This window comes from Aphidius gifuensis, linkage group LG1 (assembly GCF_014905175.1).
Source record: "Aphidius gifuensis isolate YNYX2018 linkage group LG1, ASM1490517v1, whole genome shotgun sequence".
NCBI lineage: Eukaryota > Metazoa > Arthropoda > Insecta > Hymenoptera > Braconidae > Aphidius > Aphidius gifuensis.
The window spans coordinates 25,664,743-25,687,234 of NC_057788.1; the positions used below are offsets into that span (position 1 = coordinate 25,664,743).

General features: G+C 26.7%; 11 protein-coding genes across 13 annotated transcripts in view; 6 read left to right on the plus strand and 5 right to left on the minus strand.

The window, feature by feature from the left end:
- LOC122856438 overlaps positions 1-883 on the minus strand; it is a 65,676-nt gene extending 64,793 nt beyond the window's left edge. The window contains exons 1-2 of the mRNA XM_044158115.1: positions 439-883; positions 230-327 (exon numbers count right to left, since the gene is read on the minus strand). The gene's annotated coding sequence lies outside the window, so the exon portion shown is untranslated. The remainder of the gene's footprint in view (positions 1-229; positions 328-438) is intronic.
- Positions 884-1,101: 218 nt separating this feature from the next.
- LOC122856945 (nucleolar complex protein 4 homolog B-like) lies at positions 1,102-3,683 on the plus strand. The gene is made up of 3 exons (XM_044158874.1): positions 1,102-1,716; positions 1,816-1,918; positions 1,994-3,683. The coding sequence occupies exons 1-3, from the start codon at positions 1,576-1,578 to the stop codon at positions 3,331-3,333; spliced, it is 1,584 nt and encodes a 527-aa protein (XP_044014809.1). The 5' UTR covers positions 1,102-1,575; the 3' UTR covers positions 3,334-3,683.
- A 378-nt stretch (positions 3,684-4,061) lies between these two features.
- Positions 4,062-7,484, minus strand: LOC122856689 (dual specificity protein kinase TTK). Its single transcript, XM_044158462.1, has 3 exons — positions 6,113-7,484; positions 4,425-6,045; positions 4,062-4,352 (listed from the first exon to the last, which is right to left on the minus strand). The coding sequence occupies exons 1-3, from the start codon at positions 7,093-7,095 to the stop codon at positions 4,338-4,340; spliced, it is 2,619 nt and encodes an 872-aa protein (XP_044014397.1). The 5' UTR covers positions 7,096-7,484; the 3' UTR covers positions 4,062-4,337.
- Positions 7,485-8,538: 1,054 nt separating this feature from the next.
- On the minus strand, positions 8,539-11,077 carry LOC122857380 (casein kinase II subunit beta). Of its 3 annotated transcripts, none has more exons than XM_044159522.1 (5): positions 10,983-11,077; positions 9,944-10,019; positions 9,686-9,788; positions 9,219-9,600; positions 8,539-9,122 (listed from the first exon to the last, which is right to left on the minus strand). In XM_044159522.1, the coding sequence occupies exons 2-5, from the start codon at positions 10,013-10,015 to the stop codon at positions 9,017-9,019; spliced, it is 663 nt and encodes a 220-aa protein (XP_044015457.1). In that variant the 5' UTR covers positions 10,016-10,019; positions 10,983-11,077; the 3' UTR covers positions 8,539-9,016. The 3 variants fall into 3 exon arrangements, with proteins under 3 accessions (XP_044015457.1, XP_044015447.1, XP_044015466.1); XM_044159512.1 differs by having other exon boundaries at positions 10,827-11,036; XM_044159531.1 differs by lacking the exon at positions 10,983-11,077 and adding an exon at positions 10,526-10,684.
- Positions 11,078-11,857: 780 nt separating this feature from the next.
- LOC122857410 (high affinity copper uptake protein 1-like) lies at positions 11,858-13,231 on the plus strand. The gene is made up of 5 exons (XM_044159567.1): positions 11,858-11,907; positions 12,031-12,268; positions 12,345-12,610; positions 12,731-12,957; positions 13,026-13,231. Exons 3-5 carry the CDS (start codon positions 12,345-12,347, stop codon positions 13,133-13,135), a joined length of 603 nt encoding a protein of 200 aa, XP_044015502.1. The 5' UTR covers positions 11,858-11,907; positions 12,031-12,268; the 3' UTR covers positions 13,136-13,231.
- A 12-nt stretch (positions 13,232-13,243) lies between these two features.
- Positions 13,244-15,522, minus strand: LOC122857319. The gene is made up of 5 exons (XM_044159430.1): positions 14,531-15,522; positions 14,240-14,456; positions 14,032-14,161; positions 13,722-13,952; positions 13,244-13,652 (listed from the first exon to the last, which is right to left on the minus strand). The coding sequence occupies exons 1-5, from the start codon at positions 14,641-14,643 to the stop codon at positions 13,537-13,539; spliced, it is 807 nt and encodes a 268-aa protein (XP_044015365.1). The 5' UTR covers positions 14,644-15,522; the 3' UTR covers positions 13,244-13,536.
- On the minus strand, positions 14,767-15,350 carry LOC122857500 (histone H2A-like). Its single transcript, XM_044159707.1, has one exon. It carries the CDS (start codon positions 15,348-15,350, stop codon positions 14,973-14,975), a length of 378 nt encoding a protein of 125 aa, XP_044015642.1. The 3' UTR covers positions 14,767-14,972.
- Positions 15,523-15,668: 146 nt separating the features above from the next.
- On the plus strand, positions 15,669-16,401 carry LOC122857544 (histone H4). The gene has a single exon (XM_044159794.1). The coding sequence runs from the start codon at positions 15,677-15,679 to the stop codon at positions 15,986-15,988; it is 312 nt and encodes a 103-aa protein (XP_044015729.1). The 5' UTR covers positions 15,669-15,676; the 3' UTR covers positions 15,989-16,401.
- Positions 16,402-18,121: 1,720 nt separating this feature from the next.
- On the plus strand, positions 18,122-21,491 carry LOC122857196 (delta-aminolevulinic acid dehydratase). Its single transcript, XM_044159245.1, has 6 exons — positions 18,122-19,409; positions 19,471-19,618; positions 19,688-19,907; positions 19,971-20,203; positions 20,268-20,544; positions 21,330-21,491. The coding sequence occupies exons 1-6, from the start codon at positions 19,285-19,287 to the stop codon at positions 21,341-21,343; spliced, it is 1,017 nt and encodes a 338-aa protein (XP_044015180.1). The 5' UTR covers positions 18,122-19,284; the 3' UTR covers positions 21,344-21,491.
- LOC122857360 (histone H1-like) lies at positions 18,201-18,944 on the plus strand. Its single transcript, XM_044159489.1, has one exon. It carries the CDS (start codon positions 18,201-18,203, stop codon positions 18,942-18,944), a length of 744 nt encoding a protein of 247 aa, XP_044015424.1.
- Positions 20,759-21,834, plus strand: LOC122857508 (40S ribosomal protein S26-like). The gene is made up of 3 exons (XM_044159720.1): positions 20,759-20,886; positions 21,330-21,638; positions 21,722-21,834. Exons 1-3 carry the CDS (start codon positions 20,884-20,886, stop codon positions 21,758-21,760), a joined length of 351 nt encoding a protein of 116 aa, XP_044015655.1. The 5' UTR covers positions 20,759-20,883; the 3' UTR covers positions 21,761-21,834.
- The last annotated feature ends 658 nt before the right edge of the window (positions 21,835-22,492 follow it).

Genomic DNA, 22,492 nt, shown 5'->3' on the forward strand with positions numbered 1-22,492 from the left:
AAACCAATTAAATCATTCTATCAATTATTAAATCATCATGAATTTAATATTATTGTTTAAACATATATATAAATAAATAAATAATATTTATAATTGATGGATAATTATTGTTATTCTTGTAACACTTGATTTCATCAATCATTAGTCACACACTCATATTACGTTAAAAACAATAATAAATAAATAAATAATTAAACAAATTAACTAATAAATAAATAAATATTAATACCTTTTTGTTTCTTGAATCACACCAATGTTTAGCATTTTTTTTTTTATTGCTCCAATGATGATTGAATTTATTGTCTCATTATTTGTCATTGTTGAAATCTAAAAGTTAACAAAGTCATATATTAATAACAATTCTTACATTTTTAATGTTATTTATGTTCATAAATTATTTAGGAACACTAAAACAATACGACACTTGATTGGACAAACCTTTTTTTTTTCAACAAATTAAAATAAATAATTATTGTCCAAAAATTTTAGAGGTTAGGTTGCCAAGCTTGACAAGATGCATTAATTTACACTTTAATTTGTTTATAATCATGTTAAATATTATCAATAATTGTTTGTTTAATTAATTTGAGAATGTTAAATGCAAAAATAGTTCACAGAACGACTTTATTATACCAACATGTCAATTTGTGATGGCGTCATTTTGTCGTAATTTTAATTTAAAAATATCTATTGTTCTAGGTATAATTATGCAACAAATTTACACTCAAAAGATTGCCCGGAGTTTATTTATTAATAATATCACAAATTAACAATTATTTGAACAATATTACACCGATCAAATTGAACAAAAAGAGGCTGTCGCGGCGGACACATCGTAGTGCGCCATAGACAAAGAAAAACTGAAGCTTACGAAAAAAATTACAAGATGGCGCTAGATATTTAGTTCTGAAAAAATCCGCTAGATGTCGTTTTTAAATAATAAAATTATTATTAAATATTAAATAAACAATATAATAATTAATAAATAATTTTTATTAATTATTATTAATTATTGTATAATAATAATATATAAAAATGTTTTAAATATAAAACAAAGACAAAAGAAAAAAAAGTAGAGCTCTACCTAGTGGGCAAAAAATCATAGGGAAAAATTACTAAAAATTAGTATCAAATAATTTATTAATAATAATAAATAAAATTAAATTAAACAAATTAATTTTATTAAAAATATTAAATATCAATATTAAAAAGATATTTAATAATTTTATAAAAAGAAGTGGACAATTTATTTGGACTTGGTCTCTCTCTCTCTTTTTTTTACTCTCCCTCTGTCTTTTTTCTCTCTCGTAGAGGACACAAAAAAAATTAACCAAAAGCATGTGTTAAAAATTATTATTCTTTTTATATCCTTGAAAAATTATATTGATCTAATCACTTGTATGCAGTGTTTAATTTATTTATAACATATACTTATTTTTTAACCAAACAAATTAATCATTGTACTTGGTTTATAATTTTAATTAACTGCCAAGAAGCTTAATCTGCCCAAACTGTGTCATTTTGTGTGTGTTGTACAAAAAAAGAGAGAAAAAAATAAGGAATAAAAATTAAAAAATGGCGATGACCGAAGCAACAATCTCTGGTGATCCCCAGATCCAGAGAATGATGTCTAAACAATTACGACAAAAAGCTCAGGAATTTTTATCATCAAGAAAAAAGGCAAATAATCTTGAGGAAATAATATCACAATGGGATGTAAGTAAATCAATACATTATACTCAACATCATGAGAAGATTCAACTAAACTTATTTGTTATAAAAGTAAACTAATTATTTTTAAATCTTCACAACTAGGAATCAAATGTATCATATATTCTGGCAGTAGAAATGATCTTTATGGAAGTATTGAGACGTGGTGATATGTATTTGGAACAAACAATTAATCTAACAATATCTGGTAAGTAACAAAGAAAACAACAAATGAAAAATAATTCTAAAACTTAATGAGTTTTCTTGATTTTTGTATCAACAGAACCAAAGCCAGAGATCCAATATATTATGTGGTTAAAAAGTGGTTATTCTGAAGTATGGGAAAAATTATTGTCACTTATTGAAAATGGTAAATTTGAAATTCAACAACAAGCATTATCAACGTGTTTTAAATTAATGGGTGAAGAAGGTAAATCACCAATTGAACCAGTTGGAAAATTGAGTTATTATTTTCCACTTCATCGTTTAAAGCCATTACTCAGAAAAATTGTATCACCAGATCGTGATAATACACTATTAATATCACGACATCTCGAAATAAATGATTACAAAGATTCATTATATTTTACATGGAGAAGTTTACCACAATTAACACCAAAATTTCAACCAAAAGAAAATTTTATGAAAAATTTACTTGCATTAATTGATAAAATACCATTACCAAATGATAATGATAAAAAACAAGAATATGATAACGATGATGATAAAATATTATGTGGTCCACAAAATGTATGTGGTGGTTTTGTTTGGGATCAATCATCGGCAAAACGTTTATTAAATAAAGTATGGTCATGTATAATGCAATGGGAATTATCACCAAAAATACATAAACAATTATTAATTGTATTACTTGAACGTGTTATTCAACATCTTGAAAAACCAGTATTATTAACTGATTTTTTAATGAATTCACTTGATTGTGATGGAACAATAAGTCTTCTTGCATTACAAGGTGTATTTATACTTGTTACAAAACATAATTTAGAATATCCAAATATATTTAAAAAATTATATTCAATGTTTGAACCCGAAATATTTCATACAAAGTATAAAGCACGTTTATTTTATTTGGCTGATAAATTTTTAAGTTCAACACATTTACCTGAATCACTTGTTGCTGCATTTGCCAAAAGACTTGGACGTTTAACTCTTGTTGCACCACCAGAAGATATACTTGTCATATTACTGTTTATTGGTAATTTGATGATACGACATCCTGGTTTAAAACGTTTAATTGATCATCCAATTGGTGGTGGTGTTATGATTAATGATAATCCAGGTATTGGTGATCCATTTTTAATGGATGAATGTGATCCATTATTAAGCAATGCAATGTTTAGTAGTCTTTGGGAAATTCGTGCATTAGAAAATCATGTATTACCAAATGTTTCAACTGCATCAAGATTTATACGTAATCCATTATCATCAACTGAATATGATATGTATAGTATTTTAGATAAAACTGGAGGACAATTATTTGATAAAGAAATTAAAAAAAGAGTTAAAGATATTATGCTGACCTTTGAAAGACCAAATTCAATGGAACTGCCAAAAGGAGAGAGACTCTTGCAATACTGGAAATTTACAACAACACTTCGTTAGTTTTCTTTTTTTTTTTTGTTCTTATAATTAATAATAATAATAATCAATTTTTGAGTATTACATATATCCATCTACATCAATGTTCAAATACAATTATTTTTTAAGTATTTATAATTAAATATCTGATAAATTACTTGTTAAAAAAAACAATAAATATAATTGTATGTTTTTTTTTTTTTTTTGATGCTACATATATTGCCATTTGTATTTGATAAAATTTTCCATACTCTAATTTTTTTTTTTTTGTTCAATATTATTATTATTATTATTATATTTAGTTGAAAAAAAAATAAAATTACCTGGCTGTGTGTTAAGCCTTTTGATGATGATTAAATGCGAACCATCAGAAGAATCATCCACTTTGACAAAGTAGTTTTTTTTTTTCTCTTTCTTGAATATTTTGTTGAGAATATTGTTTTGTTTTTGTTAAAAAAAAATTAAAAGAATTATCTATTATTTATTTAAATAGATATACACATTATTTTTTAATTTGTTTCATGTGTAATCAATGTTGAGTGATGAACAATTATAATATCGATACAGTTATTATATAAAATAAATAGCACATTTTGATATTTAACAAACACAGTGTGTGATAATATTGATATATAATTTATATCACAATTACAACAGCAATAATTTGTATGGTTTTTTTTTTTTTTTTTTAAAGTAATTATTTTGTATCAAAATCATTTGTATTGATTGATAAAAATAAAAAAAGAATTTAGTTTAATAATAAGTTGTTTATATTTTTATTAAATACATAATTATTTTTTTTTTCTCGTAGTAAAAAAAAAAAAAAAAAGAAGACACCATTATAGGCAAATGTTTTTTCAAGTAAAAATAATTAAAATATATATGATTTTCCTTCGTTTTTCCTTTTTTTTTTTTATCTATACAATAGTGATGAAAAAAAATTATCCTGATTTAAAAATTGATATTATTTAACAAGGTATGTACACTGGTTTTTGAAAATGATGAAATGGTTTATAGTTGATTTTCATTTACTTAACCATGCACTGAAAAAAAAAATAGCATCAGTTAATAAATAATATTTAAAAAAATATATAAATAAATAGTGTACAACTTACTTGAACAAAATCACGCCACTCGTCATCACCAAGTGCTCCTCTTATTTTACGTAAAATATTTGGTGGAATATTTGGTGGAACAGCTGGTGAACTTGCAAATGTTTTATCAAATGATGTATACTCAATTTGAAGTAATTCTTCAACAGATGGTCTTGCTTTTGGATTTTTTTGTAAACATTTTTTCATAACATCAAGAAGAACTGGTGGTACTGCTGGTGAATTTGGTGATAATTTAAATGATATATTATTAGATTCATTAGCAATAGCATGTATTTTTTTCCATTGTATATTAATATGGCTATATGGTGTTCTTCCATATATCATACTGTACAATATACAACCAAGTGACCATACATCTGATTGAAAATTAATTTTATATTTAACTTTATGATTTGGTGATGCATCATTGTTATCTGGATTTTCATTAATATCAACTAGTGCTTCTGGACTAATATAATTAAGTGTACCAACAGTTGAACTTTTAATAACAGATGTCATATCACCATTTAATGTTGATGATATACCGAAATCAATGAGCTTCAATCTACCACGTACTAATAGAAAATTAGCTGGTTTTAAATCTGAATGTATAACACCATTATCATGTATATGTTTAACAGCTGTTAACATTTCAGTCCAATAATAAAGTATCATTGTTAATGGTAAACGTTTTTCAGCAGTAACTTCACGTAAAAAACGTGATAAATCTGTATCACCCATTTCCATAACAGTATATATAACACCATCACGTTTTTCACAATTATACATTTTAATAACACATGGTGCTTGTAATTTTTCAAGTAACTCAACTTCTTCAATTGAACTTTTAGCACTTTCTTTATCCATTTTTTTTAAATCAACAATTTTAATTGCTCGTAATTCAGATGTTTCAATATCTTGTACACGATAAACAGCACCAGACATACCTTTACCAAGATAACCAAGAATTAAATATTTTTTTCCTCTTACTGTAATATAATCACCAAGTGTTTTTGGTTTATTTGTTGATACTGATGCTTGAATTGTTGGTTTTGATTGATTTTTTTGTTGATTTTGATAATTATTATCATGTAATTTTTGAGGTACTACTACTGCTGCTGCTGCTGCTGCTACTACTGGTGCTGCTGGTGGTGCTGGTACTGGTGGTACTATTGATATATTGTTTTGTATAATACTTGGATTTAATACTGAATTATCAACTTGATAATTTGTTTGTTGTTTTTTAATTGTATCAAGTGTGTTTGATGGAGGATGCTCATTTTCTTTTGATTCTGGATTTATTTTTTGTTGTTGTTGTTGATGGTGGTGGTGGTGGTGGTGTTGTTGTTGATGATGATGATGATGTTGCTGTTGTTGTTGTTGTTGATGATTTGGTGGTGTTAATTTTTGATGATTATTTTCTTGTTTTATATCCATTTGTCGTGGATTTTCTTGAGTTGATATTTGTTGAGGAATTTCATGTACTAAATCAAGAACACGACGACTAGGTGGTTCAGTTTTTTCAATATATTCTTTTTTAACTTTTGAATGAGAGTGGCTATTGTCATTGGCAATACGATGATCTGATGGAACTGTTTCAACCAATGGTCTTCTTACACCTTGTCCATCATTATTTCTATACCTGAAATAAAACAAAATTAAATACTGTTCTAATTTTTTTATTTATCAAAAATAAAATAAATAATTACCAAGATGGTTGAGTTTTATGAACACTTGATACACTAGGAGTTTGTCCAGTAGCAGTATCTGAACCACGAGTTTGAAGTGGTGTTCTTAAAAATGGATTATGTGACCACATTGATAATATTGTTGATGGTGTCTGAGAAACATGATGATCAGATTGCATTTTACCTTGTGGTGTTTGAAATATACTTCTGTGTGAATGTGATGGCATTGGCCTCATACTACCAACTGGAGGCTGATGTTTCATTGGTGTTTCAGAATTAATTTGTGTTGAATTTGCTATTTGATGATTATCATTATTATACTGTACACTAGATGCTGATTGATCAATTTTATTTAACAGTGAATTATCAACTTTATAAATAGGTTTTCCATGAATTTGTTTATCTTGAGATGTATGCACAGCATCTGGTACCTCAAGTTTAACATTTGAACGTCTATTTTTATTTTCACAATGTGATGATGACTGTTTAGGTATTTGTTGATCTGATTTTAAATTTATTTGATCAGCAGATGTTTTACAGCTATGTACAAAATCCATTGGTAATTCATCAATATCCATTTTAACAAAATCTGTTGTAAATTTTGTGTTTGTTAAATTTATTGGTGATTTTTTATCAATAGCTATTTGAGATTGTTTATCTTTTGAATAATTTTGCCAACTTGATGATGAATTTGTTGATGATGGGGATGACAATGATGATGATGATGATAATGATGATGATTTGGTAGATACTGTTTGTGTCACCAACTGTTTTTCAGTCAATTTTAATTTGTCTGTTGGCTGAGCTTGAATATCTTCTTTTTCTTCATCATCTTCAGTGTAGTTTTCCTTTGAATCACTATCTTCATCTTCACTGTCGGATGCTTGAATTTCAGTTATTCTGAGTGGTCTATATTTTGATATTGATGCATCATTAACACTACTACTATTATCAGTGATGCTTTGATGATCATTGAAAGATTCATTTGTCACTTCTTTGTTCATTTTATTATTTAAAAAATCACTTTAAATTGAATTTAAAAAATAGATAATACTAAGTTAATTTAGATAATATAATAATAAAAAAATAAATAACAATAATTTGTTGATCAATTGAACAAAAATGATTTTAAGAACAGCTGTCACATTGATCTATCAAACACAAATATCAATTATTTATCAGCCGATTTTATACACTTAAAAAATTAAATATTAATTAATGTTTATCTTAGTCAATAATATAGTACAGGTAGTATTAACTTTTGTATTTAAATATAAATATTAGGACTTACTTAATTTTGTATCATTTTATACAATTTTGTATCAACAACACATTGTACATTGTGTATTATTTATAACCATTGTGTTTTGTGTACCGGTCTTTAGAATTTGAATATTATAAACCAACTTTCATTGGCCTAAAATAAAATAAATAAATATACACTTCAAAATGGCGCCCAACTTGTAAAGCATTGTAAAGTTGTAAATCTAGTTTTTTTTTTCTCTGGTTATAAATTGACTAGTGGATACCGACCTTAATTTCGTGAGAAATTTAAAATAATTTTTTCACTAATTCATTATTTATTTATTTAATATAATTAATGTCTTTTAAAATAATGAATTAGGAAAATTAATTTTAATACTCATGTCATTGTAATATATATTTATTAATTAAATGAAAACTGATTTTTCAATTAGTTTTAAATACTAGATAAGTTATTCAAGACCACAATTTTATTGATCCTTTTATTTATTTTTTTTTGTGTATACAATTATTAATTAATATTATTATTTATACCAAAGAAATATGCATCTCAAAAGTAACCGAAAAAAAAAATATAATAATAATAATAATTAATAATATAACAATACCACATACACCATTAATTAACTAGATTTAATTTGCATCAACTTATACATAGTTTGAATTTTTTTTTTTTCAACTTTTTGTTTATATTTTTTTATCAAACGGGTTATTAGTTATTATCCTATGAATTATTCGTTTTGTTGTATGCAATATTTAATTAAATCTTTTAAATTCATTGTCAAGATTTATACAATCATGTTTTCACTTTAACAATGATAATTTAAATGAATTAAAAAAAAAAAAAAATCATTCTAATACCAAGTATACCTATAAATTAATAATAGAAAAATTCATCAAATAATTATCATTTTTTTTCATCCTCATTGTTTTATACATTCATAATTAAAAAAAAAAAAAAAAAAGAAAATAGAAGCATTCAAGTTGATTGTTATCAATCAAAAAACATAATAGAAGAAAAAAAATTATTCTAGTCGTGTCACGAGTTAGTGGTTGAAAAATTATTCCCCCTTAATATTTGGAAGAAAATTATTATCAATAAAACCACGTTAAAAATATTCAAGATTTTGTTGTTTGTTTTTCTTTTAAATCTGTGTTATACAAAAATTTATTAATCACCATACTTTATTGATTTTATATTTTATCATACATACTCTATTTATTAAATTATGAATTTTTATTTGTCAATTATTGATTTTAATTATTTTTAGGGTGTTATTGCCGCAAGGCCCTGATTGAAATAACACGATTGAAAATATTAATTGAATTAAAATCAATTAATATCGTCAAAATGACAATCTTAAATATTACAAAAATAATATTTAAAAAAGGAAAGAAAAAAAAAAAAAAAAAAATGTACTGATAAATCGATAACTTAATGAGCCAAGAATATTATTTTTTTAGTTTTTTTTTTTTGTTTTTTTTTATAAATTTTCATTATTAAAATGATATAATTTAATGGATAATAATTAATGCCTGTGAAAAATTATTTGACGATTTAGTAGAATTTTAATCATATTGATTTTTTTTTTTCTTCTATCAAATTATAATATCTGTATAATTTATTTGTTTTTTTTTTTATTGATCATTCTTACGAGAGTCTTAACGTTTTCCATTGGGATAAAGTGCACGTAATGGTGCCTTGAATGTTGCTGCTGATTGCTGTTGCATTTGATAAGCTAATGGATGAATTTTAAATCCATATAATCTGTAAAAATAAAATTATATTTCAATGACAAATAAATAAATTATAATTATATTATCTATTTAAAAAAATTGTTAAATATGATAACTAATTATTTACCGAGGTATGAATTGATTTGTTGCGCGCTTTGGACGATACTCTGGATGAACCATAAAGAGCATATGTGGAAATCCAGTTCCAAAATAAGCACCATCATTATGATGATGTCTTGAACTTTTTGGAGTATAAACATCCATGCATTTTGGACAATAACTTTTAACCATAGCTTCACCAGGTACATCACTAAGACCAAGTGGTAACATTTGTTGTGATTCACAATAAACACGTGGACAATGACCAAAATCACCAGCTTGATATTTTTCAATCATTTGTGCAATACCACGATTTGTCAATATATAACGAGCATGAATAAGACCATACAACATCTCAGCAGCTTGTTCAATTAAATCAGATTGATTTGGATTATCATCCAGATCATCATCTTTATTTAAAAACAATAAATTAATTATATTAATAATGCAATAATTATATTTATATCAATCATCATGAATATTATTTATAATTACCAGGTTCAAGATCAAGTATCATGTCTAATGCTTGACGATAGTGTGGTACTTGTTCATTCAATCCAGTGAGATTAAATTTATCCTGGATATAATCCTCATCCACCTGAAATAATATTATTCGTCAATCAAATGTATATATTATCAAATGAAAACAAAAAAAAAACAAAATAATAAATAAAGACATCATTAATTCTAAAAATAACAAATGATGATTGTCAAGGTTAAAGGAATAATAAATAAAATAAATAATAAACTTACCTCACAAAAGAACTCATTTCCTCTGAGTCCACAAAACCACGAAATCCAGGACACCTCTTCCGAGCTGCTCATCTTGCTGTTGTAAATTATTAATATATATTTAATTAAATAAACTATAATACCTATATGTATTTATTATAAACTTGTGTTAACTGTACAATCGATATAACAAAAGTAATTGAAAATGAAGCCAAAAAAAAAAAAGTAAATTATTATTGTATGATAATACGGTTATGTGTTAAATGAACTTGGGGTTATGCCTCGTTATCTGAGCAAATAATGTAATCACGATGATGATGATGATGATGATGATGATAATGATTATTGTTCAATGAATTTTTTTCTCTTTTGTGTATCCACGTATTGAAATGGTTTTGGAAAGAATGAATTTATTTTATAAATAAACAACAATTGATGACAATAAAAATAATAATAATAATAATAATAATGATGATGATGATGATGATGATGTTTGTGTATGTGTACAAGTCAGGTTGGAAAAACCTCGAGGAAGACGCGCGACAAAAAAAAATTAATCCGATATATTTTTAACTCCAAAATAACGATGATGGTTAAACATACCTTATTGTTAAATTAAATTAAAAAAAAAATAATACTAATATATTGTAAATTTATCACTTTTTATAAATCACGTAAAAAAACAAAAAAAGAATTTTAAATATAAAAAAAAATTTATCAATTTGGTATGTGTACGTGTTTGAATATGATGAGAAATGATGAATGTACATATGCGAGAAGATGATGGGTATACGTTTTTTTTTTTTTTTTATTTATTATCGGGGGTAGACACACGGCCGGAGCAACTGTAGAAAAAGATGCCCTATGGCCGCGAGCCGTCGCCCCATGTACGAGCTTCACCTACGTTTCCGTGGTCATCGCTGCCTTCGTCAGACCCGCCCCGGGTACGGCTCAGGACGGTACGCACCCAGGAAACGCATTACTCATAAAATAAACCATTGTGGGAGACCGTTGCCTAAGCGAAAAAACCAAAAATAAACAGCCCGCACACACGGCTTACCTTCGGTGCCTCGGATAGCCACGCTCGCACGAGATTGCACTGGATCCAAGATGTCGCTTATTTCATTTTTTTTTTTTTTTTTTAAACAAATAGTGTATATATGTGTGTGTGTGTGTGTGTGAGTGTCGCCATGTTTTACGGCCATTTTGATTATATCAATTTCCGCAAATTTGAATTTTATATTTAGGTATTTATTTAATTATGTTTGGATATTTTCTTTTAATGTTTATAAAATTTTTTTAATTAATGGGGGATTGTTGGTTGATATTTAAATATAATATTTAATGAATTTACAGTTTTTTAATATGATTTCTTTATTTTTTTTTTAAGATTGATTTATAAAGAAAAATGGCGAATTATTACTACACTAGTTGTTGAGTAATTATTGTTGCTATTAACTCATAACAGCTAATAAATAATTTGATAGTTTAATTATTGAAATTAAAAAATATATCTTCTAATTAATTTTTTATTTGTTGAAAATATTTTGTAAAAGTTGAGCAACAATATATTATTATTTATTTACATAATGGCACTAGTGTTTTTTAATTTTTTTTTAATTCGATAATACTTTTAATTATAGACTAGCTTTAATTAAAAATTAATTAATAATTTTGCAAATAAATTTGCAATTTAATTTTAGCGCTAAATCACAGTTGCTAAGCAACCCAATTACGCCATTTAAAAAATATGGCGTCATCCATATGTTGACATCAATAAATCAACAAAAACAAACATTAAAAAACAACTAGAAATATATTAAAAATATAACAAAATAATTAATAAATAACTTTATCTAATCAAACAAATAAATAGACGGATAAAAATCAAGTAAATAAATGTCTTTGTAACTCGATAACGAAAAAATTGATATATATGGAGACAATTTGTTTATAAAAAAGAAAAAAAAAATGAAAATTTAATTGTAAGTATTAAATTGGAATTAATTTTTAAACTAAATATTGACAATTCGTCTCAGCATACAAGGTTATATAAATTAGTGAAAGTTGTCTAAATTTATAACATACGTATATATATTTTTTCACAGATGAAAAGTAAAGTGAATGTAAACCATCAACAACAAGTACAATTACATGTGATAAAAGTATGCATTGGGGTAAGGCTAGGTGATTTGCTATGATCATTGGAGAATTAAACTTTTTTTTTTTTTTATTAACACACATTGTTATCATTTAATAAAAAAAAAAAAAAAAATATAATAATCAACATATCACATACTTTCATTGTGTCAGTTGCTTCAACCAAGTATTTATCGTTAACACAAAGTGAGTTAAAATTTTCATTTATTTATTTAATTGATAATAAGAATAAATTTATAAATATATATTTACTCTTACCTAGATGATGATGAGAATGTCATTTTGGTTTGGCACAGATTTGGGTACATTTTTATTTTCTGGTATCAATGTCAATACAGTTGGATGTTTCATAGCAACATGTATTGTAATTGGTGTATTAGCTATTGCATATGAAGGCATGAAAACACTTCAATTAAAACTTCATAAAAAAAGCAAAGCTAGTATGATGGCTAATACCACTAGGTCCAATGAAAATTCATCACTTTTATCAAAAATTGTACCCAGTATTCCTTCAAGTTCTTCTGTTTGGTAAATATTGAATTCCATTGTTATAATTAAAAATAACACAAAGTAGCTAAAGAGTCATCACTTTGTTGTTGATAATTATTAGTTTTTTGAATCAATTTGTTTGTTGATTTTTTTTTCAAGGCATGCTCTTGGACAATGGTTACTTGAGGTGCTTCATTTTTCACTTCATAATACTCTTGGATATATTTTGATGCTTGCTGCAATGACATACAATGTTTATATTTGTATGGCTCTTGTGATAGGTGCTGCAATTGGATATTTTGTTTTTGGTATTGCCTTGTTGGATTTAAACTTGAGTGAAATTCGTCAAACATATAATTCAATATCTTGTGAACCAGAATGTTCAGGTAATATTTTATATTTCTTAATTTTCGTTTTATTATTTTTTTGATAAAAAAATTTATTTATCATACAGATGCTATTGTCCCAGTAGAAAGACAACAATCAACAGTATCAAATATTGCTGAACAAATTGTATCTGAAATTAATGCTGATGTTCATGGAAGCAGTTCTCAACAAGTTTAATTAAATTAATTTTAAATTTTTAAATTTTTTATTGAAGCAATATTCAGAACGAAAAGGCTGATGATGTTTTTATTATTAAAAATAAGTAATGAGTCAATTTTAAATAATAATTAATAGATATATTAAAGTTTTATATTATACAGATGTTTTTATATTGTTGAAAAAGAAAAAATACTAAAAAATATATGAATTATTTTATAAAAGTGTAGCTAATAAAACCACTATAAAATATTATAAATTAATTTTTTATTAATGGCTTCAGGGTAGTACAAAATATATTTAGATTAAGCTCACACTAATATCAACGTGGTAATTAAATTACTAATATTATTGAAAATATAAATATCAAGTTTTTATATAAAAATAGTTATTTATCCTTCACTTACTATTTGATTAATACTTTATTTGTACTCTTTAATTTCACCACATAAATCAGACCAAATAGTTTCAAGTTCTTCTTTTTTTAGTCCTCTTTTACACAGGTCTTGAAACAATGAACGATTTTTAGTGCCAAAATCTGGAAATTATAAATTAGTTATTCAATGTTCATGATGATAATTATTAAATGAAAAAAAAAAAAAATTACCTTCATCAATGACATTGACAGAGAAGGAATGTTCAATTCCTCTTGATTTTTCATTAAATATTGTTTTCCAGGTGATACTTGCAAGTGGTTCTGTTATTGACTTTGGTGAATGAATAAGTGCAATAAGTCCACCATCATGTTCAGTGTGTTCTATAGTTACATATTTTTTTGACTCACATTTCTTTAATATTTTTGTTCGTGTTGTTGCAGCATGTCCATATACACTGAATGCTAAATAATAAATATAAAATCTCACAATTAATTACAAGTAAAATTATATTTAAATAAATTGTCAATTAATGATATTTACCTGCCATTAAAGCAGAATACTCTTTTTTTGTTGCAAAATCTTTAACCCAAGGAATGATTTCTTGGAGGTATGATGATTCAACATTTTCAAAATGACATGTTATGTCCAAAATTTTAGTTTCATCATTATCCTAAAACAACAATAAGATATTAATCAAAAAAAAAATAAATTTTATAAATAATTTTGATAAATAAAAATGTCAATGTACTTGTTTCTCAACAGTTATTTCGAATTTAAAATCAATGATTTTGATTGATACATCAGCAGTGTATTTACAAGTGCTCTTTCCAATCCAGAATTTATTGATGTTTGAGTAAGAAATACCAGTTGCAAGTTGAGTTGCTTCAACGTGTTTGACTACAAATTTATAATCATTGTGTTCATCATCGTCAGTTGGTGCATCTGGTAAAATATCATACAATTCTCTGAAGACAAAAAATATAAACTTTAAAATAACAAAATTTATAAATAAATATTTTCAAGAGAATTTAACACTTACTTTTCATGGATGGCGTTACATTTTGCCAATTTATCACGACCTTCTTCAACTCGTTTTGTCAATCTTTCTTTTTCTAATTTCAATTCAGCCAAATTCATATTGACAAGTTCCATATTTATTATTAATAATTAAAGACACTTGTTATTTATTTTTTTTTCACAAATGATAGGTTATAATAAAAAGCGCAAATGTCAACACATGAAATAAAAAAAAATAAACACTAATACAATGCCCTCTTGATAAATTTTTTGCAACTCAATATAGTCACTTTTAATCAGTAGAAAAAAAAATATAATATTGTTTATTTATTTGACAATTATTATAAAATGAATACGTTACAAAAAATTAATGTTGTAGATTTAATATATTAAATTGTTGATGAACGTTTGAATAATTTATTGGCCCTGAAAAGGGCCGATTGGTTTGTTGTCTTGAAGATGATTTAGGCGCTGCTTTTTTCTGTCTTCTTGGGCAAGAGAACAGCTTGGATATTTGGTAAAACACCACCCTGGGCAATGGTAACACCAGAAAGAAGTTTATTCAATTCTTCGTCATTACGGATGGCCAATTGAAGATGACGTGGAATAATTCTTGTTTTTTTGTTGTCACGAGCAGCATTACCAGCTAACTCGAGTACTTCAGCAGCCAAATATTCCATAACTGCAGCCAAGTATACTGGGGCACCAGCACCAACACGTTCAGCGTAGTTGCCCTTACGAAGAAGACGATGAATACGTCCAACTGGAAATTGAAGTCCAGCACGGTTGGAACGAGTCTTTGACTTTGTTTTTGCTTTGCCTCCTTTGCCACGGCCAGACATGTTGAGTTTGATAGAGTTTTACAAAACGTTGAAGCTGAATGTATGTAGCACGTACAAACGTAGCGTCCAGTATCTCAGTGGGGAGTGAGCAATTTTTTCCTTAAGCAACGTATTTACTCCTTTTGGAGGGGCAGTTACGCACCAATCGTGTTGCGTTTCTTCATTTCGACTCGTTCCTCATTGGCAGTTTCTCGAAAAGTGGGAGCACAATTTGCTCCAGAAAGAGTATTTAAAGAACGGGTTAAACTCCGAAATTTTTTTTACAACTCTATCGTCTCTGGAGAGAGCATCGCTGTTAAATCGTCTCATCTACTTACTCGATCAACATGACTGGCCGTGGTAAAGGAGGCAAAGGACTGGGCAAAGGAGGCGCCAAGCGTCATCGTAAAGTCTTGCGTGACAACATCCAAGGAATAACCAAGCCAGCTATCCGTCGTCTTGCTCGTCGTGGAGGTGTTAAACGTATATCAGGCCTTATCTACGAAGAAACTCGTGGTGTACTCAAGGTGTTCCTTGAGAACGTCATCCGTGACGCAGTCACCTACACCGAGCACGCCAAGAGGAAGACAGTCACTGCCATGGACGTCGTCTACGCGTTGAAACGTCAAGGACGCACACTCTATGGTTTTGGAGGATAAACATCTTGACTAATCATCAATTTAACAAAAACAATCGGCCCTTTTCAGGGCCTAAAAATTATTCACTACGTATGAATAACAATTGGAATTTTTTATATTGACCGTGATTGACAACCTAAAGGACGCCATGTCGATACAGCAAACTAGATTATTGTCACGTAATTTTTATAATAGTGTGTGGGTGTTTCTTGCATTAATTTATTGTAAATACAAAGGTTTTTCATATCGTTGCATTATTTTTCATAATTGCAACGTTCAATTTAATTAACAAATGCACTTTGAATAATATTAAAAAAATATCTGTTGTCCTTTCTCAGTCCATCTCACTTGCACCCAAGCCAAGCGTCCGTAGCGAATAAAAAAATTTGGCAATAGAGGGCCTCGATGAAGCGACAAAAAAAAAAAAAAAAAAATACTCGAAAAACCTCAACTCCGAAATAAAAAATCCAAAGTACATTAAAAAAAAAAAAAACTTGTGTAGTACAATTTCTACCTATTGTAGCAAAATCAAGTTTCCAATACTTGTTAATTGTGACAATATTATTTAGACTTGTGAAAAAATAAATCCGTGGGTTCATTGATCGCAGGCAAGGGCACCGATGCACCGATTCGACGCATGCGTACACACTTTTTATTTGGAAGATTTTGCTGATTTATTTTCCTACCCCATTTTAATGTTTAATAAATTTTATTTATTTATTATATTTTCATTGAGCTAATTTTTTTTATTCGTTATTCTTTTTATAGATTCTTGATAATTATTCATTGGATGATAAACAAGTTTTATTTTAGTCACCAAGTGCATTGGCTATGAGATAAATATTTTTTATTTTCTAACAGTGTATATATATACTCGAAAAATATTTTACCATAATGCTACCTTTGATAAATAAAATGAAACTTGAATATCTTATTATTGTTGGTCTCTTTACATCCGAATTCTATTAAAATTATTTTTATTAAAAAAAAACGTAATTTCTTGTATACTAATCAAGGGATAAATTCCGACGTAAATTATCATGAATCTAATAAATACTTAAAAGCAACAACTAAAATTTTATTGCCAAAAATTATATTTAATTTGATAAGTCTTCATTTGCAACGTAAATTTAATATCATTTTTTCAAATGACTATATGAAGATGCATTCATCAAAAAAGCAACTATTATTTGACGAAAAAAAAAGATAATATTAATTAATTATTTACCAATTAATATTATTGTTTATAACAATTCAATCGATTTAATTTACTTAAAAAAAAAATACATTAAAATTAAGTTTATAAATATCTATAACATGATTACAGAGAATATGTATCTCATTGTAATGAAAAGAAAATCAATCAATTTTCAACGAAAAAAAAAGCTATTTAAATAATTTTTTTTTTAATTTTTGTCAATTAAATATGTTTGTTTTCAATAAATAATTTTAAATTAATTACTTAATTGTAGGAATTGGCAATAATTGCTTCATCAACGAAGCACAAACATTTGCATTAACACACGAATGTTTTCATTGAAAAAATAATTATTTATTTTAACCAACTAAAAAAAAAATGATTCTAAAATTTAAAAACAATTCTGCTATATATTTATAAATTTAATATAAAAGGGTTAATTTTTTTTTTTTTATGGGGACGGGTACATAATCTTGGCAAAAACCTTTTTTTTTTTATGGTGCAGCCTTAAGTTTTTCTGTATAAACATAATTATTTCAAAAAAACTAAAGCACAAAAAAAAATAGTTTTATAATCATTTGATAGAAAAAAATATCAGCTTTAATTTAAGTAAATAAAAAAATTGTTTAAACATATTTATTTGTTAAATAAACAATAATTAATAGAAAGAATTATAGCTCTAGAATGTAGATGTGCAACTTTGAGTTAATGTTTTAGCTAATTAAAATGATAAAATGAATATAATTTTTTTTTTAAAAGTTAGATAAATATAATAATAATTAATATAAACAATTATTTTTTTTTTTAAATATCAATAATTATTTAAATAATGCAATATAGAAAAAAATATCAATGCTTGTTGAACAACAACAGTGATCGAACCATGCGTTGAGAGTGCTAGTCACCTCTGCAAGGTTCGCGCTCCCGTATGGATACTGGCCGCTTCACACCGACACACCACACACATTATCTAGTGCCACTAGTAAGTTTCTCTACATTATTATTACCTGCAAGACGTCAACAAACACCACTACCATGGCTGCCACCGTTGAAGCTACATCACCAGTTCCAGAGTCTGCTGCTCCAGCTAAGACTGAAGTTGCCGAGAAGAAGGTAGCATCACCAAAAGTTGCCAAGCCAAAGTCACCCAAGGCTTCAAAAGCTGCAACTGCTGCTGCCAAGTCAACTCATCCAAGTACATCTGAAATGGTCAACTCAGCTATCACAGCTCTTGCTGATCGCAAAGGTTCATCACTTCAGGCCATCAAAAAGTACTTGGCTTCTGAATACAAATTGGACACCAAGAAACACGCTATTTTCATCAGAAAATACTTGAACTCAGCTTCAAAATCTGGTGTTTTAGTTCGTACCAAGGGCAACGGTGCATTGGGTTCATTCAAGATTGCCACCAAGGAAGAACCAGCTAAGAAAGCTAAAACAACAGAAAAGAAAGCACCTAAAAAGGTAGCAGCTAAAAAACCAACTTCACCAAAGAAGGTTGCTGCTAAAAAACCATCAGCCAAAAAAGCTGTTGCTGCTAAACCAGCAGTTGCAGCAGTTAAAAAAGCTGTTCAAGAAAAAACTGTCAAGCCAGCTGCACCCAAAAAGGCACCAGTTAAAAAAGTATCTGAAGAAAAGAAAGCTAAAGTTGCTGCTGCCAAGAGTCCAAAGGCAAAGAAGACCACCAAAGGACCAACAGCAAAGCCAAAGGTACCAAAAGCAAAAAAAACACCAGCATTAAAAACCGTCAAAGCCAAGGCTCCAGTTGCTGCCAACTAATTCGTTTAGCAAACCTAACAAAATCGGCCCTTTTCAGGGCCAACAAATAACTCAAACTATGATGACTATCAATTTTTCATTACTTTTTTTATTAACAATGTTGTATTAAAATTACTTGAATTATTATTGCAATTTTTTTAGCATCATCATCATGATGGTGTAATAGTACGTCATCGAGAACTTGACATTGATAATATTTTTTTATTTATGTCCAACAACACGTTAGACAAAGAAAAAAAAATATTTTACAAACCATTACAAACTGTAAAAGTCGATACAGTAGATAGTTTTTCAGGTGCTACATAACATCTCATTAAAAATAAATAAATAAATAATTAAAATGTCAAGTACCATTGAATTAAAAAATAGATTACACAGTGGAATATTTCATCCAGTTTTACGAGAATGGCAATCAACAGGTCTTGAAATTACACCAAGTAATTTGATGTATCCAATATTTATACTGTAAGTTGTAACTATAACCTTAAATGAAATTTATTATTAATTATATAAATAATTATTACAGAGATGAGCCAAATTCTCAGGATGAAATTAAAAGTATGCCAGGTATTTGTAGATACGGTGTTAATAAATTACATGGCATGCTTAAGCCTCTTGTTGCAAAAGGTCTCAAGTCAATTTTATTATTTGGAATTATTTCAAATAAATTGAAGGTAAATTTATCAATATAAAATAAATTTACCAGTGTGTTAATTTTAAATGTTTATAAATTGATTTTGTAGGATTCAATTGGTAAACATGCTGACAGTGAATTAAATCCAGTTATTCAAGCATTGCCATTATTACGTAAATGGTTTCCTGATGTTGTTATTGCATGTGATGTATGTTTGTGTCCATACACATTACATGGACATTGTGGGATTGTTCATGATGATGGTGTTATTAACAACGAGCCAAGCATCAAACGAATTGCTGAAATTTCAGTCTCATATGCTCGAGCAGGTAAGCTAATATTTAACACTTCAAATTGTTGATGATAAAATTTAATATTGATAATTGTTTTAGGTGCACATATTATTGCTCCATCAGACATGATGGATGGTAGAATTGGAGCAATCAAAAAAAGCCTTATTAATGCAGGTTTTGAAAATCGTGTTGCTGTACTTTCTTACAGTGTTAAATTTGCATCAGGTTTTTATGGACCTTTTAGAGATGCTGCAAATTCAACTCCACAATTTGGTGATAGAAAATGTTATCAATTACCACCTGGTAGTGTTGGTCTTGCTACACGAGCTGCTGTAATTATTTTTATTCTTTTTGTTTTTCTTAAGCTGTTTTATTTATTTATATATTAATTTTTAGACTCGCGATGTTGATGAAGGTGCTGACATACTCATGGTCAAACCAGGTCTACCATACATTGATATTTTACGTAATATCAAACAAATATTTCCTCAATATCCAATGTTTGTTTATCAAGTTTCTGGTGAATATGCTATGCTTTATCATGGTGCTAAAAATGGAGCTGTTGATTTAGATGTTGTACTTAAGGAAATTTTATTATCAATGAGACGTGCTGGTGCTGACTGTATCATAACTTATTTTACACCAAAAATATTAGATATGTTACAGCCAAAAAGTAAATACTAGAATGTTTATTTATAAATTATAATTTAGGGATTGTTTTAGAAACAAAAAATTATTACCTCAGTGAATAATTTATTTTGACAATGCTACTTATTTTTTCTGTGTTCATAAAAATTACAATTGTTAAGAGTAATTGTAACTTGAATTTTAAAAATTAATTTTTTAATATTTATGGGTCTAAATAAATCATTTTTATAATTAAAAATTTAAATTTAAATATGTAATTATTTGTCTAAAGCAACTAACAAAAATGGAGGATAATTTAAGAAGTGGGGAAATTTGACGTGAATTTATCAATTTCGTTTCGTTGCCGTCGTTGAAATACACAGCAATGGTAACAAGTTTTGTTTATCAATTTTGTTTTTATTTATAAATAAACAATGAATAATATTTTAAATTATTATTTTTTTCATATAAATAAAAAGTCAATTTATAATTTAAAATTAATACCAATGTTAAAATGTGTTGTCAATATATTTATTAATCAAGTGACGCCATGACGAATTTTTTATTATTTTATTTATATTTTTGTTTTTATTTTTTGCAAAAAGGCATTTTAATAATCAAAAATTAATAAATAATATTTTCAGTTAAATAATGTAACTGATTAAGATGTTATTATTTCATTGTCACGTATTTTATTTTGGTAAATTAAAACCGATTTTTTTTTTTTTTTAAATAATATCAAAAATTGATTTGTTTTATTTTCATTTACTCTATATATTTATCATAACAATACCTAGTGCATATTAATTAATTTTTTTGTATTACTTTTAGACAAAGAAACGTAGAAATGGAGGACGTGCTAAGCATGGTCGTGGTCATGTAGCTCCTGTGAGATGCACAAATTGTGCAAGATGTGTTCCAAAGGACAAAGCAATCAAGAAATTTGTTATTCGTAACATTGTTGAGGCTGCTGCTGTTCGAGATATTAATGATGCCAGTGTTTATGAAACATATCAATTGCCAAAATTATATGCAAAATTACACTATTGTGTATCATGTGCAATTCACTCAAAGGTTGTTCGTAATAGATCAGCTGCTGATCGTCGTATCAGAACTCCACCAGCACGTAATTTCCCAAGAGTAGATATTATCAAAATTAATTTTAAATTATTATTTTGGCTTTTTTATATTTATTCTAATTTAAATGATTTTTTTAAATCCAGGATATGCGCCAGGGTGGACCACAACAAAACAGAAAGTAAATTCACTGTGTCATTAACTTTGTAATTACATTCATCAACCAACCAAAGAATAAATAAACAAAAATTAAAAAATATTTCTCCAAGTGTTTATTTAATTGTTTAATATTTTCATGGAAATATTTATGATAAATAATTAAACCAACTAGTAATCATTGTTGATAACAATTCAACTAAAAATTGAAAAAATAATAAGTAAATTGAATTATTATTTTTCTATAGGTATATTTTAGATAAATATCTTTATCAAATATTTAATAAGCTTAATTCAATATTTATTTAATTGTTTATGTATTGAGATCAACAATAATGATACTAGTTTTATAAAAAAAAAAAAAGAAAAAAAATAGAGCATCATGCTGATGATCTAAAGAGACCAAAAGAAAAATCTATTAAAATAATAGATCAATAAATTTATATAATTAAATAATGGAAAATTGTTTCTATTTAAAAAAAATAAAAATAATATTAGTAAGTATTTTAATTTTATTCAGATTATTTTCGTCAAGATTAGATATCAATGAACAAAATTATTAAATAAATTTTTAATATAATAATTATTAATTTTAATGAAAATTATTAATAATTATAATATCCACATAAATAAATGTACATAATTCAAATATAAGTTACTAATGGAATTACAAATTTAAAAATTTTAAATGAAATATTTTATTGCTTCATGTAAGTTCATTGACCTCAATCTTGAGCCTTCAATCGTGAATAATAAATTCC

What these genes read in the sequence shown, in the direction of transcription:
- LOC122857544 (XM_044159794.1), top strand. Translation starts at nt 15,677, where the DNA reads ATGACTGGCCGTGGTAAAGGAGGCAAAGGACTGGGCAAAGGAGGCGCC.
- LOC122857319 (XM_044159430.1), bottom strand. Translation starts at nt 14,643, where the DNA reads ATGGAACTTGTCAATATGAATTTGGCTGAATTGAAATTAGAAAAAGAA. An exon ending in GTATTCTGCTTTAATGGCAG is followed by an intron (nt 13,953 to 14,031) that starts GTAAATATCATT and finishes TTTATTATTTAG; the next exon opens with CATTCAGTGTATATGGACAT. An exon ending in TGTCAATGTCATTGATGAAG is followed by an intron (nt 13,653 to 13,721) that starts GTAATTTTTTTT and finishes TATAATTTCCAG; the next exon opens with ATTTTGGCACTAAAAATCGT.
- LOC122857500 (XM_044159707.1), bottom strand. Translation starts at nt 15,350, where the DNA reads ATGTCTGGCCGTGGCAAAGGAGGCAAAGCAAAAACAAAGTCAAAGACT.
- LOC122857380 (XM_044159512.1), bottom strand. An exon ending in GAAATGAGTTCTTTTGTGAG is followed by an intron (nt 9,789 to 9,943) that starts GTAAGTTTATTA and finishes ATATTATTTCAG; the next exon opens with GTGGATGAGGATTATATCCA. An exon ending in ACAAATCAATTCATACCTCG is followed by an intron (nt 9,123 to 9,218) that starts GTAAATAATTAG and finishes TTATTTTTACAG; the next exon opens with ATTATATGGATTTAAAATTC.
- LOC122857508 (XM_044159720.1), top strand. An exon ending in CAGCACGTAATTTCCCAAGA is followed by an intron (nt 21,639 to 21,721) that starts GTAGATATTATC and finishes TTTTAAATCCAG; the next exon opens with GATATGCGCCAGGGTGGACC.
- LOC122857196 (XM_044159245.1), top strand. Translation starts at nt 19,285, where the DNA reads ATGTCAAGTACCATTGAATTAAAAAATAGATTACACAGTGGAATATTT. An exon ending in ATGTATCCAATATTTATACT is followed by an intron (nt 19,410 to 19,470) that starts GTAAGTTGTAAC and finishes TAATTATTACAG; the next exon opens with AGATGAGCCAAATTCTCAGG. An exon ending in AGTCTCATATGCTCGAGCAG is followed by an intron (nt 19,908 to 19,970) that starts GTAAGCTAATAT and finishes TAATTGTTTTAG; the next exon opens with GTGCACATATTATTGCTCCA.
- LOC122857410 (XM_044159567.1), top strand. Translation starts at nt 12,345, where the DNA reads ATGATGATGAGAATGTCATTTTGGTTTGGCACAGATTTGGGTACATTT. An exon ending in CCTTCAAGTTCTTCTGTTTG is followed by an intron (nt 12,611 to 12,730) that starts GTAAATATTGAA and finishes TTTTTTTTCAAG; the next exon opens with GCATGCTCTTGGACAATGGT. An exon ending in TTGTGAACCAGAATGTTCAG is followed by an intron (nt 12,958 to 13,025) that starts GTAATATTTTAT and finishes TTTATCATACAG; the next exon opens with ATGCTATTGTCCCAGTAGAA.
- LOC122857360 (XM_044159489.1), top strand. Translation starts at nt 18,201, where the DNA reads ATGGCTGCCACCGTTGAAGCTACATCACCAGTTCCAGAGTCTGCTGCT.
- LOC122856945 (XM_044158874.1), top strand. Translation starts at nt 1,576, where the DNA reads ATGGCGATGACCGAAGCAACAATCTCTGGTGATCCCCAGATCCAGAGA. An exon ending in AAATAATATCACAATGGGAT is followed by an intron (nt 1,717 to 1,815) that starts GTAAGTAAATCA and finishes CTTCACAACTAG; the next exon opens with GAATCAAATGTATCATATAT. An exon ending in AATTAATCTAACAATATCTG is followed by an intron (nt 1,919 to 1,993) that starts GTAAGTAACAAA and finishes TTGTATCAACAG; the next exon opens with AACCAAAGCCAGAGATCCAA.
- LOC122856689 (XM_044158462.1), bottom strand. Translation starts at nt 7,095, where the DNA reads ATGAACAAAGAAGTGACAAATGAATCTTTCAATGATCATCAAAGCATC. An exon ending in CATAAAACTCAACCATCTTG is followed by an intron (nt 6,046 to 6,112) that starts GTAATTATTTAT and finishes GTTTTATTTCAG; the next exon opens with GTATAGAAATAATGATGGAC.